General features: G+C 43.1%; 1 protein-coding gene across 1 annotated transcript in view; it reads left to right on the forward strand.

Annotated features, from left to right (window-relative positions):
- Positions 1-17,020, forward strand: part of TH (tyrosine hydroxylase) — a 35,548-nt gene extending 18,528 nt beyond the window's left edge. The window contains exons 6-13 of the mRNA XM_006033645.3: positions 4,741-4,791; positions 5,990-6,135; positions 7,184-7,319; positions 7,589-7,658; positions 9,743-9,799; positions 10,692-10,787; positions 10,957-11,090; positions 15,150-17,020. Of these exons, the coding sequence (XP_006033707.1) occupies positions 4,741-4,791; positions 5,990-6,135; positions 7,184-7,319; positions 7,589-7,658; positions 9,743-9,799; positions 10,692-10,787; positions 10,957-11,090; positions 15,150-15,309 (850 nt within the window). The 3' untranslated portion in view covers positions 15,310-17,020. The remainder of the gene's footprint in view (positions 1-4,740; positions 4,792-5,989; positions 6,136-7,183; positions 7,320-7,588; positions 7,659-9,742; positions 9,800-10,691; positions 10,788-10,956; positions 11,091-15,149) is intronic.
- The last annotated feature ends 276 nt before the right edge of the window (positions 17,021-17,296 follow it).

The following is a 17,296-nucleotide window of genomic DNA, read 5'->3' on the forward strand; positions in this document are numbered from 1 at the left end:
TCCCTACTCCTACTCTCTGTTCATCCTACCTTCCTCCTAATTGAAAAAACATGGTCAGTAATCTGTAGATTCACAGATTATACCATACCACAGGCCATAGAACCTGGTCTAGCAGTTTATACAACCAATGCCATAATGTTGGTCCAAGATGCAGCATCTCTCTTTTAGAAGTACTAGAGAATCCACCCAGGCTCCAGAGAAGTTGTTCCAAGTGTTCATTACCCTCATTGTTAAAAATGTGTCCTCATTGATGGACCAAATGTGTTTAGCTTTATCTTTCAACAACTGTCTCTTATTTTATCTTGCTCTGCTAAATTAAAGAACCATCTGCTATAAGAAATCTCCTTCTCCTGAAGGAATTTTCACACTACAAATAAGACATCTTTCAACTTTCTCTTGGATAAGATAAAAGTTAAATTGATTGAGAGCTTTAGTTCCCCTCTATAAGCCATGTTTCCCAGATCTAGAATCATTCTTGTCATTCTTTCAGAACACTTTGCAGTTTTTCAAATACCTTCTAAAGTGTGACCATCAAAAGAAGGGCATGATATTCTACTACTGGTCACACCAATGTCATATACAAAGATAATATATGGCCTTCCTACTCCTAATTAATATTCCTCTGCTCTCCCTAGGATTGACCTTTCACTATTAGCTGCAGCTTTGTAAGAACATAAGAAGCTCTATACTGGGCCAGACCAATGGCCTATTCAGCCCAGTATTCTGTTTCTGACTGTGGCAGTGGTGCATACTGTTGAGTATGACTTCCTTACACTGTTGAGGGAGAGCATTGAATCAGATGTCTCCAGAGTGATCTGTCCCCTAATTCAATAACCAATAATGGATGCCAGGGGGGGTAAGAGATGCCAGAGGAAGCACCTTCAACTTCATGTTCAATAGGTATTAGTAGAGCTATCTGCCTCCACACCACCTCCTGTGGCAACAAATTCCACAAAATAACCACACATTGCATTAAAAAGTACTTCCTCTTGGTAGTTTTAAACCGGTCGCCTACTAATTTCAGTGGGTGCCCCTTAGTTCTAGTATTCTGGCATTTGGTGAACAACAGTTCCTTGTTCCCTTGATTCACATCCTTTGTGATTTTTTTTTATATCCTGCTTAAGGTAACTTATCTTGCTTCCTTTGTCTGATTTAGTGGCCAGTCACAAGCTGCACAATAGTGCCCCTTCTGATAGTTTGAGTTAAAACACTGGCCTATAGCACTCCAAGTCCTGCCCTTTTGAACTATCAGTAACTTAACAGGTGGCTAACAGTGACTTTAATACAGAGCCCCACTCCCTTCCCTTCTTCCTATTCCATCTTTCATCACTAGATGTATCCAGTGAATGTTAAATTCCAGGCATGTGACTCCATCCACCAAATTTCAGTAAGATCAATGGTTTCCAGTTTGTTTTAAAATAAAATGAGGCATTCCTACTGTTTATTTTTAAGGCTTCTAGCACTTCTAGTTATAGACAAATGATGAATTTTTATATCTTGTGAGGCCTCCATTGTTTACAAATTATGCTGAGTTATGTGTTTGACTATAGGTACTGCATTTGTTCCATACAGATACTCATTTAAAACCCTCCTGAAAATGCCCTTGGTTTTCAGTATTTAGTTTTTCAATAAGGAGTGAAATTTCTATGGGAACTAGAAACATTTGAAAAATAATCTGTTTAATCTTTCATAAAACAGTGTTTGAGGTGTTTCCTATTAAACCCTACAGTTGTGTATACTCCCTGTGTGTCCAAGAACACTTGTACTGGCTTTATGACCCTATACTAAGTGTTTATCACTAATTGGCTCCATGACCTATATGTTAGAGGAGTGTGTTTCCCAGTATATCTGAGTTAGGTTTAGAGTTAGCTAATAAATGCTATGCAGTATGGTGGATATATCAGTAATCCTCAACCAGAATGCTGGGGAGCCCTGGTGTGCCCCGAGGTGTGAGAACATAAGCAGATAAGCTAAGCAGATAAGCGCAGACTCAGGCTTGTGTCTGCCTGGACAATCCTTTAGAGTCATAGAATCGATGGACTGGAAGGGACCTGTAAGATCATCAAGTCCAGTCCCCTACCACAGGCAGGAGGTCAAAGAGCTCAAACTAGCTCAACATAGTGCTTACCCAGACTCCTCTTGAACACCTCCATCGCTGGTGACTGCAGCATCTCTACCGGCAGAGCGTTCCAGATTCTAGTTACCCTTATGGAGAAGAAGTTCTTCCTTATGTCCAGCCTAAATCTTCCCTCTATTAGTCTGTAACCATTGGCCCTCATCCTCCCAAGGGGTGCCTTCCTGAAGAGTTGACATATTTGTAGGTGTTTATCAAGTCACCTCACAGCTTCCTCTTACCCAGACTGAACAAACCCAGCTCTCGGAGTCTCTCCTCATAGGGCCTATCCTTCAGGCCCCTGATCATGCAGGTGGCTCTTCTCTGCACCCTCTCGAGTTTATTCATATCCTTCTTGAAGTGCAGTGCCCAAAACTGGGCACAGTACTCCAGTTGCGGCCTCACCAATGCTGAGTAGAGAGGGAGAAGCACCTCCTTGGATCTGTTGGCAACACATCGGCTGATGCCCGCCTGAGTTCTGTTTGCCCTGCTGGCAACTTTATCGCACTGTTGGCTCATATTCATCTTCTGGTTGATTGTGACCCCCAGGTCTCATTTAGATGGTGTGCCAGCTAGTGAGCTACCGCCTATCATAGTTGTATTGAAGTTCTTCCTACCCAGATGAAGGACCTGGTACTTCCTTGTTGAACCTCATCTGATTCTGATCAGCCCATAGAACCAGTCTGTCTAGTTGTCCTGGATCTTTCCCCTATCCTCTGGTGTGCTCGCATTTCCCCACAGCTTGGTGTTATCTGCAAACTTAATCATAGAGCATTCCATCCCCTCAGTCAAATCGTTAATCAATATGTTAAAAAGCAAAGGTTCAAGCACCAATCCCTGTGGGAAACCACTGGAGACAGTCCTCCAGGATGAGGCCGTCCCATCGATTACAACTCTCTGGGACCGGCCTCTAAGCCAGGTATCCACTCACCTCACCGTAAGCTGGTCCAGGCCAGTCCCCTCCAGTTTGATTGAGAAAATTTCATGGGAGACAGAATCAAAGGCCTTACTGAAGTCTAAGTAAATAATGTCTACCTCATGACCCTTGTCCAGCTGGTTAGTTACCTGGTCATAAAAAGGACACCAGGTTTGTCAGGCATGATCTACCTTCTACAAAGCCGTGCTGGTTGTTTCTTAATACCCTGTCAGCTGCAAGCTTGTGATTGATGGCCTTTTTAACAATTTTTTCATAAGTTTTTTCCAAGGACCAAAGGCAACCTGACTGGTCTGTAGTTTTCAGGGTCATCCCTCCTTCCCTTTCTCAAAGATGGGCACCACGTTGGCCCTCTTTCAGTCATCTGGGACCACCCCAGAGTTCCAGGACTTTTCAAGTATCTTTGCCAAGGACCCTGCTATGAGTTCAGCCAGTTCTTTCAGGACTCTTGGATGTAGTTCATCTGGCCCAATGGACTTGAAAATGTCACATGCCAGCTTGATCTCCATGCTTACCTTGGCTTTCCATATCTCATACCTGCTTAACCTTTTTTTTTCCCCATTGATTATATATGTCTTTTTTCTTTTTCAAAAGTTCTTCAATGTCCCTGTTCAGCCAAGCAGGTCTCTTGGCTCTTTTCACACTCTTTGATCACGTGGGAATGGTTTCTTTTTGGGCAGTGACAATTGGCCCCTTGAAGAAGAACCACTGATGCTGAACTTCCAAATCGTCCAGTCACTGGTCACAGAGGGACTTTCTAACTAGCCTCCTGAGTTTGTCAAAGTCTGCCCTTCTGAAACCTAGGACTTTTGTTCTACTAATTTGGGATCCTTGCCTTCCGGTGGATGGTGAACCTAATCAGATCATAATCACTGTCACCCACAGTACCTCCAGATCCCCTACAATGTCCTCCCCTTTGGTGAGCACAAAGTCCAGAGTGGCTTTACCCCTAGTCGGTCCTTCAACAACCTGTGACAGGAACAGGTCATTGATAGCTGCCAAGAAATTAGCTGGCTTTCTGGAGTTGGCCAAACGGTCTTCCGGACCAATGTCAGGGTAGTTGAAGTCACCCATGACAAATCGGGTCCTTAGTTCTGGTTGCCTCAGTCAATTCCTTGGAGAATGCCTGATCATTCTCTTCTTCTTGGGAGGGAGGTCTGTAGTAGACTCCCACCATCTGGTCTTCCTCTCCTGAACCCCCTTGTATCTTGACCCAGAGGGTCTCAAGAGATCTCTCCCTGCTATTACACCTGACCTGCAGGGAGAAGTACTGCTCTTTTATGTAGAGGGCCACCCCTCCTCCCTTTCCAACTCTATTCTTCCTGTAGAGCCTATAGCCCTCGATATCCGCTTCCCAGTCATACGTCTCATCCCACCAGGTCTCTGCCAGCCCAATGAGGTAAAAATCCTCATTTACCCCCACTGAAAAAAGATAAGCACTGTAATATATAAAGTCTGTTTTTTAAATTAGGTGCCACTCAATTCACAGAAGTTATGGAGGGGTGCCTTGAGTCCAGTGAGGGATGCCTTGAGCCCTAAAAGGTTGAGAACCACTGATTAGTACATCCCTTACTCTGGGTTTCTTGTGTCAGGGAGAAGGGGGTTGGGGGGGTGCTGTCTAATGCCTTGGGAACCATAGCACACAGCATGCAATCCACTTCCTTTTATTTACTAACCCCTGATTGTCTTTCAGTGGAGATCCAATCCCTCATGTAGAGTACACAGCAGAGGAAATAGCTACTTGGTGAGTGTTGATTTAATCCAAAATCCTTCATGGTGCCTTCCAATTGAAGCATGAGCCATTTCAAGGAACATTATTTTAAATCCCAGCCATTGGTTATGGGAGAGTACATCTATACAAATAAGCAGATCATAAAAAAGAAGGAGGTATATACTGGGATTAGCACTGGAAAGTGACTTGAAAAAAAGTCACGTCAAACGGTAAGGTAGGAAGTGACTTCTGGAAGTCGTCTAATCTAATCCCAGATCAAGGCAGGACTGTCCCCGACTAAACCAAGTGCCCATCTAACCTGCTCTTAAAATGTCCTAAAATGAAGAATCCACAGTCTCTCTGGGTAGCCTGGTTTAGTGCTTAACCACCTGAGAAAGTTATCCCTAATAGCCAACCTAAATTCCCTTGCTGCAATTTAAGACCACTGCTCCTTGTCCTGTCCCCTGTGGCCATGGAGAATAGTCTCTTTCCATCCTGCATATAAACTACCTTTAAGCTATTTGAAGACTATAAATCAAATGCTGCTCCCATTTTTTTTTTTTTTTTTTTATTTCCAGACTAATAATCCTAGTTCTTTCAGCCTATCCCAGGCCTCTAATAATTTGTGTCACACTCCACGGGACTCTTTCTAGTCTATCCACATCTTTCTTGAGGTGTGGGGCCAAAACTGATCACAGTACTTCAGGTGAGGCCTCACCAGTGTAAAAAAACCCTGAAGAATCACTTCCCTTGATTTGCAGGTGACACTCCTGTTAATACAATGCTGTCAGCTTTTTTTGCACCAAGAGCACACTGTTGACTCGTATTCAATTTACGGTCCGCTGTGACCCCTCTATCTTTTCTGTAATGCCCAGCTGGTCATTCCCCAGTCTACTACAATTCTTGTTGAATTTCATCCCATTTATTTCATACCACTTCTCCAGTTTATCAAGGTCATTCTGAATCCTAGCCATACTCTCCAGAGTGCCTACAGTTTCATCCAGCTTAGTATCAACTGTAAATTTGAGAACTGTGCACTAAGTCCCATCCTCCAAATTGCTACTGAAGATATTAAGCAATACCAGACCCAGGACAAACCCCTGGGAATCCCCTCTCAAATAAAGGATGACAAAATGAGTACTGGATCATGTCTGCTCTGATGAAATGAGTGGTACGGAGAATTAGGCTAGATGCTGAATTCACACCTTATGTTTCACCTGTCATTCTGAAGGAAGGAAGTTTACACCACACTGAAGAGTCTATACCCAACTCACGCCTGCAAAGAGCACCTGGAGGCCTTTTACTTACTGGAGAAATTCTGTGGCTACAATGAAAACAATATCCCTCAACTGGAAGATGTCTCTTGCTTCCTGAAAGGTGGGTATTGTGTGTGCAAGGAGGGAGAAGAGAAGCACAAGCCAGGGGCACAAATGGGCTCACAGGGGACTGTGTAGGCCTCCACATCCCTGGATAACCTGGTACACATACAAAGATGGTGTGTGTGAATATGGAAGAGGGAGAACTTGGGGGTGAAGGCAGTTTCCGATGAGGGGGGAACAAGCATGTAAGTGGCATTGTGAAGGTATGCAGATGGTATAAAATGAGAAATAGATTTGGCATCCTGGTGTGCACTTCAGGAAGAGCAAAATGGGAGCTAGTACAAGGGAGCATTCCCTTCTGGGGAGCCTGACTGAGTTCAGTGTTCAATACATGCCACAGTCTGTGAATCCAGGTAAAGCTAGTGCACTGACATATGGACCTCAAGGATCCTAGGAAAGTAGGTTGAAGAGGAGGACCACATCAGGTCATCTAGTCCAACCCCCTGCTTAAGATAGGATCAAATCTGGGCACAGTCCCCCAAGGGAAACCTCATCAGGGCTGAACAGAGTGGAAGAATTGCTTCCCTTGATTTGCAAGTAAAATTCCTGTTAATATAATCCAGTAGGCTGTTAGCTTTTTCTACAACAAGAAAAGCACACTGGTGACTCATTCAGATTATGGTCTAGGATAGGAGTCTGAAGTAGTATTTAGGGACCCCTTGTGTGCAGATGTATATCACAAGTGTGGGAGCAAGGATAGACATGGGGAGCAGAGGGAATGAAAACCAGTGTAAAGCCATATCCTTCATGTGGGGTTGGTAGGATGGGACTGAGCCCAAGCACTGAGATATTACTGTAAGGAACCTGTTGTCCTCAATGGAGTTTTAACTTCTGACTATTTACTGTCCTTTCTGGGCCATCAGGGAATTCATTGCCTATTGCAAGAACAAGCCCACGTTGGCCAGGGTAGAACTAAATGCCTCTACTTACAGCAGTTGTACTTTTACTGCCTTTTTTTTAAATGCTGAATGGCTGATGGTGCACCTCTTAGAGACCTGGCTCAGAGAACATTCACTATTAAAAGGCAATTGTCTGCATTATTTCAGAGAGAACCGGGTTCCAGGTTCGACCAGTGGCTGGCCTCCTGTCTGCACGTGACTTCCTAGCCAGCTTGGCCTTCAGAGTGTTCCAGTGCACACAGTATATTCGGCACGCCTCTTCACCCATGCATTCCCCAGAGCCGTGAGTACTTGCCCAATGTTAAAAAAATATATATCACTCTCCTCCATGCAGAGCTCTCACATTGTACCTAGGCAGTTTGGTACCCTGACAGCAGTGGTACATGGGGCAGCAGCAGCAGCTGTTATTTTTGCACCTCCCTAAATCAGCACCCAGGGCTGGTGCCCTGTTCCCCCCCACCCCACTAAGTTACATTACTGCTAACTCCTTTGTCTGCTGTGCAAAATCTATTGATCCCTAATCAATCCTTCCTCTCTTCTTTCTCATGCAAGGGACTGTTGTCATGAACTTCTGGGGCATGTACCAATGCTGGCTGACAAGACATTTGCACAATTTTCCCAGGTAAACAGGCCATGTTGTTCCTTGTCCTGAATGCCCAACAGTAGGCCTTCCTAATGCAGAGTCAGGGTCAGTGATTATAAGGAAACTCAAGTCAACTCCAGCCCCAGCTGCTCCCAGAAGGAATTACTGCACAGAGCTTTGTACGTGCACTGGCTGTTACTGAGCTAGTTGACTTCTGTCTCTTTTTAGAAACATAGTTTGGAAGGCAGCATAGCTGAAAAGACGCTGACTGCTTAAACCAGACCTAGTAAAACATGTGGTAGGACTATCAATGAGAGCTGGAGAGAGCCATCATACCATGCAATTTACCCCATGGATCTACCTCATTCTGCAAGTCATCCCCAAACAAAACTTTGAACTTATTTGATTGTGTCTTGAACATGTGGTGATAATGTAATCTCAGCCTATGCTGGTGAGAGGGATCTCTTTACTTTAAGATCAGCTTTTGACTATTTGCTCAGTATTTCTGACATGTGATTTACTGCTTAAGTCCTCCTCATCATCATTTATTTGTACTCCCAGAGTGTCTAGGAGCACTAGCCATGGACCAGGACTCCATTGTGCTAAGCACTGCATAAAGACGGAACAAAAATAAATAGCCCCTGAATCATAGAGCTGACAATCTCCCTATAAAACAAGAGGAATAATCTGTATATAAACAGCCTGGGTCACAAGAAAAGGAGATACTATTGGTCAACTTGCTAGGAAAATGGTCTAATTTTTAGGCTTTTTGTACAAATTAGGGAGAAGAGAAGCTGGCAGGGAGGGTGAGGTGATTGTGTAGATGTTTATGGAGAGCTGCTCATATTCATGAAGACAGCAGGGAAGGAGAAAGCAAAATATGTATTTGCTGGGAAATTTAAGTCAGTGGGTAATAGAAGCTGGACACATGGAATGATCAGAGGCAGGAAATGGCATCTCAATAGCAATTGAGGCTGATAGGTAGTGTCATGTTGTGGGTTCAGTTCACTGAGACAGAAGACACTTTTACAATGAGGTGTCTTTATTCATGCTGCCAGCACCCAGGCAGTCATCAGACTCTCTGGCTAGGGACAGAAATTGCACAGAGTGGTATAAGTGATTGGAAACTGGTTCAAAAAACTGTAATACAACAGAAGTTCAGTGCAAATAAACCACTTTCAAAATGGCCGAAACTAGCTTAAGATAAACCTGGATGGATGCAGTATCAGACTTCACTGATTTAGGTTAAATTGGTTTATTGAACTTCCATCCCAGATCCCCTCCAGATTCAAGTTAACTCTCAGTCCTCCAGCATCCCAGGATGCTTTGCACTTCCCCCACAAACCTCCCCTTGCAGGGTGGGTAGGCTAGCCTAGCCCAGGCTGTCTGCTCCAGCCAAGCAGGGAGGTGTGCTCTAGTGTCCTCCAGCTTCTGGCCTGGGCCACTGAAGGTATGTGGCTACATTTCTGGAATCAAAAGTGAATGTCCATTTACTTGCTGATCAGTTCAATCTATACAGCTTAGACTAACCTGCAAAGATTGAATTGATTCAGCCTCATGCTTTTCGACTGTCTGTACTTAGCCCCTCTCTCGAGCTCTGTCTAACTGCTGAACTCTTAAAAGCGTACAATCCTCACATGTAGGTTAAAGGGACAGGACTTGAAGGGCCTTGCAAATGGAAGTGTGGTATCCTTTCTGTTTACAATCTAAGTAAAAGAGACAGGGAGAAAGGTAGTAGTATCCCTATTTACAGATGGGGAATGAAGCACTGAGAAATGAAGTAACTTGCCTAAGGTCACACAGGAAGGCAACAGAAAAAAAACAGACCTCCTGAGCTCTCCCAGTCTAGAAACAACGCCATGACCTTTCTTCCTTGTTTCCTTTTAATTCCCTATACAAGAGGTGCCATCAGGAACAATAAAAAAAGCTGCTATAGTTTGACTTCAGAGGCTAGCAGTAGATGGCATACAATTTCTGAACTGCTGGCTATTGGATAGTGCGAGAAGGCCAAAGAATGAGCAGTGCCTGAGAGTGGGGCTGACACCCAAGTCACTAGCAATGGATCTAAATAGACTATGAAGCAATCTGGATTTATACTTTAGCCTTCTTCCTTCCCTTTCCAGGATATTGGACTTGCATCTTTGGGAGCAACTGATGAAGAGATTGAGAAACTTTCAACTGTAAGTGTCTGAAAAGATCCCAGTCGACTCTAGCAGCACTGTGTGTTCCTCCTCCTCTTGAGGTGGCAGTGCTTTTAATTAATGAGGAAGAATGGGGTAGTAATTATAAAGCAAGTTATCATTACATGCAGATTCAGTCAAGACACCAAGGTCAGCCAGCAGGTTCCCGATTCTGTGCCTGTTAAGTTAAGTTAACGAAAGTCTTCTCCATTAAGTTCAAAGGGCACTGAATTGGGCCCTACCCAGCAACACAGGATTTACTGATGAAATATGTTGAATGTGGGGGCTGAAGAAAAAAAGATAACAAAGGAGCTGGGCTAAGACTCTCATTAAGCCAGTGATGTTTCTCCTTGCCCCAGAACATCCCCGTGGCTTCTGCATACTTGAGGGAATTGAGTGGTTATGAGATCTAATTGCCTTCAGAAGCAGATGGTTTAAGGATTAAACAGATCACTAAATGGGAGCTGGTAACAATTTTCTAGAGAGCTAAGAGGGACCTTAGAAATCTTTTATTTTCTCCTGAGCTGGGACCATCCATTAAATCAGCCACAGACCAACCATAAGAAGTCCAGATCTACCGAAGGGAGACAATCAAGCAGTTCCATCGTCCAGCTGCAGAAAAGGGATTTGAGAGAAGGACTCAGGCTAGTCATTGGTGCTATTTCAGTGGCTGTAGCATGGAGAAAGTGATCCAAACTGCTCTGAAGCATAGGGACATTCAGACTGAGGTTTCTGCCTCAGTGACCTCTCCGATTCATTTAAAGTCCACACCTAGCAGCCACATGGATGTTGCTCCTCTGCTCTGAGCTGAATGTGCAGGTTCAGAGGTCAAAGGAAAATGAAGGAGAAAGAGTCACTTCTGAGGGGTTTTTTTTCCCTTTTCCTTTCACAGCTCTACTGGTTCACAGTGGAGTTTGGACTCTGCAAACAAAATGGGATAATCAAGGCCTATGGAGCTGGGCTTCTGTCCTCTTATGGGGAGTTAATAGTAAGTCTCAACCTATCCACCCTTCTTGGTTTACAGACTCAGTGCAGTAAAGAACCCCCTTCTCTTGCCTCTCACCTTCTGATTTCTTTAGCCGATCCACTTGCCCTATCACTCTCATGTGGATCAGCCATAGTCTCCATTCTGAATTTTTTGTTTGTGCTTTGTTCAGCACTCTCTGTCAGATGAACCAGAGGTCCGGGATTTCGACCCAGATGCTGCTGCTGTGCAGCCCTACCAAGATCAGAGCTACCAGCCAGTGTATTTTGTATCAGAGAGCTTCAGCGATGCAAAAACCAAACTCAGGTAAGAGTCTTGGAAATGCCAAGATGTAAACTAGGTTGATACAGTCAAACATATTAGGACCTGCACAGGCTTTGTGTCATTCAGAACAATGCTTGGTACTTATAGTGTCTCAAAAGTACTTTATGGAAAATAATTTTAGGCCTCACAAGACTCTACAGGCAAGTCAGTTTTTGCTTCTTTTTTAAACGGGGAAAACTGAGGTGCAGAGTTTAACCTCCAGGAATCCTAACTGTTAATCTTTTGCTCAAAACAGGAGTCCAGAAGAACTACCTACCCACTTGATCCTTTATCTTTTTGAGAACACTAATCCAGCAAGTGGCAGGAGTTGGAAGGTAGATCAGGCTGCATGACTTAAGAAGCATGTAGTAGATGTAGCTGTTCTTTTATCACAAGGATCCAAGAGGGTAGCCCTACCTCTAGCATCAGTGACAGCCTGACATTGCAGAGGGCAGGCAAAGAGACTAAAAACTCATGCCTGGTTGTAGATCCCAAGGTCTGAGTCAAAGTTCCCCTTAAATCTCCAGTCTAGTACTCTCATTTTTTTTCAGTCACACTCCCTACCCTTGCCACGCTGCTAACAGTTATCTCATCAGTGCAAGTCTGTTTATACACATTTATACATCTGTGAAGGGCTGAAGAACAGTGCTGCAGCTGAAGGGTCTGTAGGACTTTGGGGTCATTTTTTTCTCTACAATTCTATGCGAGAAGGCAACCAATAGGCCTCAGTTATAAGAGTTCAGTCTAATTTTTGGTTTTACTCCCCTAATGAAGGTCTTTGTTAAGTAAGGCCAAACCATATTTGCTAGATGAGAAATCCACTAATTGGCTTGTGGTATGTACATTGTGATGTATTTGAAACTCGTGCGAGCTCTCAGTAGTTGCTAGGTATCTGACCTACCCTTGCAGAAGTATTCAGCTAATGAATGCTTTTCAGAGCTTATAACATCTTAGTCTCAAATTTCATTGGTTGACTAGCCCATCTAATATCCTGCTGTTGGGGTGTAGCACACATGAGGTTCTGGAGAAAGGCAGATTTCTCTGGGTCTATTTCAGTAACATCATTTGAATCTACCTCCCACTAAGAAAAGAAAAAAAATATTCTGACTTTAAATGTCCTAATATAGCATAAACAATTGAAAAAAAACACCCTACATTTGCATAGCACTCTATGGACAAAGTGACAGGTCCTTGCCTTGAGGATAACTTGCAAGCTGCTCTAGGGAGGAAGGCCCTACTCATACTGTTTTGGCTCTACATCAGTGCAGGAACACATAGGATGCTTTGCAGGACTGAGCCTTGAAGTAATACAGCGAGGTACATGCAACAATTTTTCAGTCATCTTCAGTGCTGTGGGAGACTGCTCTGGTGACAGTCTGTCTATTAACTGATGTGCAGAACACTCTACAAAAGAAAATACTTATGCTCCATCCTTTTATTTCTTTTTAAAATGAGAGACATTGCCTATTTTCTCATTATGAAAGGAAATATAAGTGTTTGTTAAACAATGCATCTCAAAAGGTCAGTGATTCTCCCAAGCCTAATGGCCCACTGGCTACAGAACCTCATGTGCCTTAACCATGCGAGTTCAGTGGCATGTAGGAGCATGATGTGTTCACCACTTTCAGCTGCCTTTGACTAACTAACCCAATCCATTTACTGCAAGGGTTGGCCACTGTCATGAATCCAGACCAGGGTTCAATCTCATGCATCTGAAGCAATAGTAAAAACTTCATCTGTCTTGTCACTGCACCCCACAGTGTACACATTCAGGATTTCTTGAAACTAGAATAATTCATCGTAAATAGTGTGCTCATAGCCTACCATGTGTACACCTGAATCACTAGTGAACCTATGAATCTATTTAACACACCAGCACCCTTTACTGTGCTTTCAGTGTTTGCCTGAGACACAAGTGTTCAGGTTCACTCCTTCCCAATCTCTCCTTTCCAAGAAACTCAGCTGCTTCTTTGCTGACAGATAATTTAATTATCCATCTCCATTTATTGGAAATTCATAGTATCGCAGAGAATTGTTTACAATACCTGTCCCTGCTGGAAGACCTGATACTTGATGCTATTTAAAGGTTCACTGAAGGCCACTTAGATATTTATACATGAGCTGAACATGAGGTAATTAATGCAAATACTAATCATGACAATAATAATAATCATAATGATGAACCATCACCAGTTTATACTAACTAATAGGAGTCAAAGTCATGGATCAAGTTCCTACTGTGCCGGACACAGAAGAGAGGCAGAGAAAGAGAGTTAGTTCTTCAAAGTTTTATATTCTGGCAGATACATAGCTATCCATCCAGTTTCCAGCCATGTACAGTAATACTAATGCTTTTCTGTGAATTAGGCAGCTATAAACTGGACGTGGACAAATTTAGACTGAAAATTAGAAGGAAAACGATAACCTTCAGATCTGTGAGGATCTGCAATGATCTACTAATTGCAAGGAGGACTGCGATGGGAAGGAAGGAGCAGAAAACACCCAGCTAGCTTTTAGATGGTGTTTGAGCAGTTTCTGAAAAAGATGCTCTGACACAGTTGCCTGAGATATCTGAGAAGGTCCCCTCCAATCTTATGCCTTATGATATATTCTGCCCTACCCTATTTGCAAGAAAAAACACACTTTTGGCAATTGGACTCCTCTTAATCACCCACATTAACCCTTTCAGCAGTAGCATAAGGGAGGTGGGGGTGACTGCGGCAGGCTGATTGCACTGCTACAAATCAACACAGCAGGAGTCATCACTGCTGTGGGCACCATGTGGTTGGAGCAGCACTGCTATGCCTCTGCCTGTCAGTGCCCCACCAAACCATCTTTCCTTTCTCGAGCCAGAATTTATAGAGCTAATAAATCTAACCTGGGTAACAATGAAAATGCTGTATTTGATAAAGGCCTCAGTAGGAGAGGGAGAAAGATAGATATTTGGAAAATGTATGATCTTCCATATTGTAGTAGGGTTAGAGTGTTGTAGGCATGATGGTTCAGGAAATACACAAGGAATGTCACTTGATCTCTGAAAGCTTGCCCAGCAGCTCTCCCAACTATACAGCTGATCCAGTAAAATATCTCATAAAGAATCCTTGCCTCTCCCAAAATTCACTGCAATTCAGTGTCTCTAACATAGCCACAAGAGGGTGCCATAACCTAAGCAATTAGGAAGTGTTAAGGAGAGTATAGACTTAACAAAAGCTGCAGGTCTCTTAGTTAGGGAATATATGACGTTAAATAGTGGCTGCAGATTCCATGTAGAACATATCCACTTTTTTTCCCTCTTTCTCTCTGTTTCTCACACGTTTGGATTTTAGAACATTGACCACTGGGGCCTGATTTTCAAAAGGTGCTGAGGATCCACAACTATGATTGTAGCTAGATCCAATTGAAAGTAAAAGTACTGTAGCTTTCACATACAGAGATACTTAACAAATGTGCCCTGCATCCCCAGGACTTTTCCAATAAACCCTATCTCCAGCCTTGAGCCTCTTCTGTTCATATTTTAAATTTCTACTCTTACTTGTAGCATTTTCTTATTATTTTCAGTCCTCATCAGACTCTGGGCAAACCCCTAAATTCATGGGATGTATGTTCCTAAATTACTTGCAAGCTTTGGAACTTTCTTTCTTAAAAGACACTGCAGCACTTTTGAAAATGTTACCCTATGCCAAGACGATGTTTTGTAACTTACAGAAATACCTACTGATGTCAAGATCAATTTCATATTCACTTTTATTTTAAGCTAAGTAGTGTAATGCCTATACCTAATGAAATGTCAGTGCCAAATTCATCTGGGATGAAATGCAAATGAATGGTAATCTCTCTGTAATATGTCAAGACTAGATAGTCATTACTGCTACAAAAGACAAAATTTAGAAGTAGAGCAAGGATAGGTCTATTTGTTTTTCCTAATTAAAAGTTCTTAAAGAAAAAGAAAAAGGAAAAGAAAAATGGAAATGATTTTGGAAGTGTTTTCATGAGAATGTCCTTCCTGTTTTTCAAACCTGTACTAATTCCAATCCATCTGTATTTACAAATTTCTCTCTACAGGAGCTATGCAGCATGCATTAAGCGGCCTTTCTCAGTGAAATACGACCCATACACCCACAGCATTGAGCTCCTGGATAACCCACAAAAGATCCACCACTCCCTGGAGAATGTGAGGGATGAGCTTCATGCACTAACTGATGCACTGAATGTTATCAGCTAGTATGAGAACCACCCTAGTTTCCTCCCTTATGCCTCCGCCATCTCCTCCTCCCACTGGGGCCAAGATGGCCACCTGCTCTCTTTCTCTACCACTGTGCCCTTTTTGAGGTCCTGGCCAGAAGCTCCAGTCTGTTCTCTTAGGGCTTGCCTATCACCGTAGGAATCAGGATGCTATTCAATAACCATTGCAAACAGGTACATGTGTTTAAAGATGAATCAGTTTCTATGGAAGGCCAAAGAGTTGATCTATAGCTCAGTCCAGTCATTGGAAGCCTTCCTGTTGTCTACTGCTAACTGACTTGGGAATCAGTCCCCACAAGTAAATCCTGCACATCTTGCTGCATGGCCTACAGATCATGGTTTCCCAAGCAAAGTGAAGAGGACAAGAGCAGAAGAAAGATATAGGGAGTCAGGGATTTTACTTTAAGATCCCTTAAGAAACATGTTCCTTTAAATTAAAGAAATTCCAATAGAAATTTCACAAAGTAGCCCTTGCTGCTTACTCTCCCCCACATCACTGCTTTTGAAAGAGGATGTTCTGAGTGAAACCTGAAAGCTCTAACTCTTAGTTTGGGCTGAATTCCTAACTTAAGTCTAGATCCTAGAAACCTGATGCTTTCTTAAGGCAGGAATAAACTTCAGGAGCTTTTTCTAGGTCTTGACCTGAGCTAAATTGGCAGGCAAGATCAAGTATCTGAGTTGCACCAAGTTCCTAAACTAGCATGAGCTTATGAGGAGTCTGGCCTCCAGACAGAAGTAAATTCCTAAAATAATATTGTTTCCTCTATCCTCATTCTTAAATTAGCTGCTCAAAGCCAGACCTCAGAGTAAACTGAACTCTCAGTCTGGAGACAGCACCTCTATCCCAGGAACTTTTTTTGTAGTCACTTAACTCCCCTCCCCTTCCTGGAGTCTTATGAATCAGGCCCTTCCACCTGACCCTTAATAATAAACTCTGAACTATAATAACAAACACTTGGGGCTTTTCTAGCTGCTGGATATACTCCTCTAACATCTGGCCCCAAAGTACAATTATCTGGGCAGCTACCTTCTTTCAAGATAAGATAATTAGAAGGAGGGAAGAAGAACTAAGCCTACAGCTGAGCTCACTGTTCTGATTCCCACCTACAGGAAATCAAGAGCACCTGCCCTGCCATTCACTTCAACAGGGAGGCTTTTGTCTATTTTACATCACTCAAGTAAGAGAATACACCATAGTGTTTCAATATTTTTTCCCCAACTCTTTCCCTTACCCGTCTGCATGCAAAGAGGCTGAATAAAGGGAACCACTTGTGGTTAAAGGTGCTTAGCAATAGGACTGAATGACACTCAGACTGAACCCAGTGTTGAAACACATGCTAAACTTTTAGTACATGAGCAATCCACTCAGCCTATATCCAGTGCTCACTGACACCCATGGGGAATTTTATGATGATATCGAATGACATTGGATCAGACCCACTGTGTCACTTACTTAAAGATAAGTGTGTATTGTAAGTGTTCTGGGGCTGATTCTGGGAGCAGTGGTGCCATTTTCCCAGACCTCATAAAATTGGCCTGGAGGATGAACATGCAAACAAGTCATTGATTAAACCCTTCTGCAAACACAGCATCCTGGGTGGCGGAAACCAAGGGGGCAGTGAGGAGGAAGAAGATGCAAGGCCTTCATCTGAGTCAGCCTTCAGTTTATTCACTGATATCTGTGTGTACTAGTGCCTCAATGAACAGTTTTCTCACTGTTGTTGCTGCTGCTGCTACTGCTATGGATGGATCTGTCTGTCTGTGTAAAGGGAAAAATATTTTTCATTTTGGAATTGTGCTGCTGCTGACATAATATTATTATTAATAAAAATATATTTCTGGTCTAGCATCTTGGTTTTGGCTCTCATGTCTTTCCTCATGTCCAGATCTAGGCCTGGCCCCTTGCCTGTGGGCAGGCCAGTAATACTACTGGGATCTCTTAAATCAGATCTTCAAGTTGTACATAG

The sequence above is a fragment of the Alligator sinensis genome, unplaced genomic scaffold (assembly GCF_000455745.1).
Source record: "Alligator sinensis unplaced genomic scaffold, ASM45574v1 scaffold1299_1, whole genome shotgun sequence".
Lineage (NCBI taxonomy): Eukaryota > Metazoa > Chordata > Crocodylia > Alligatoridae > Alligator > Alligator sinensis.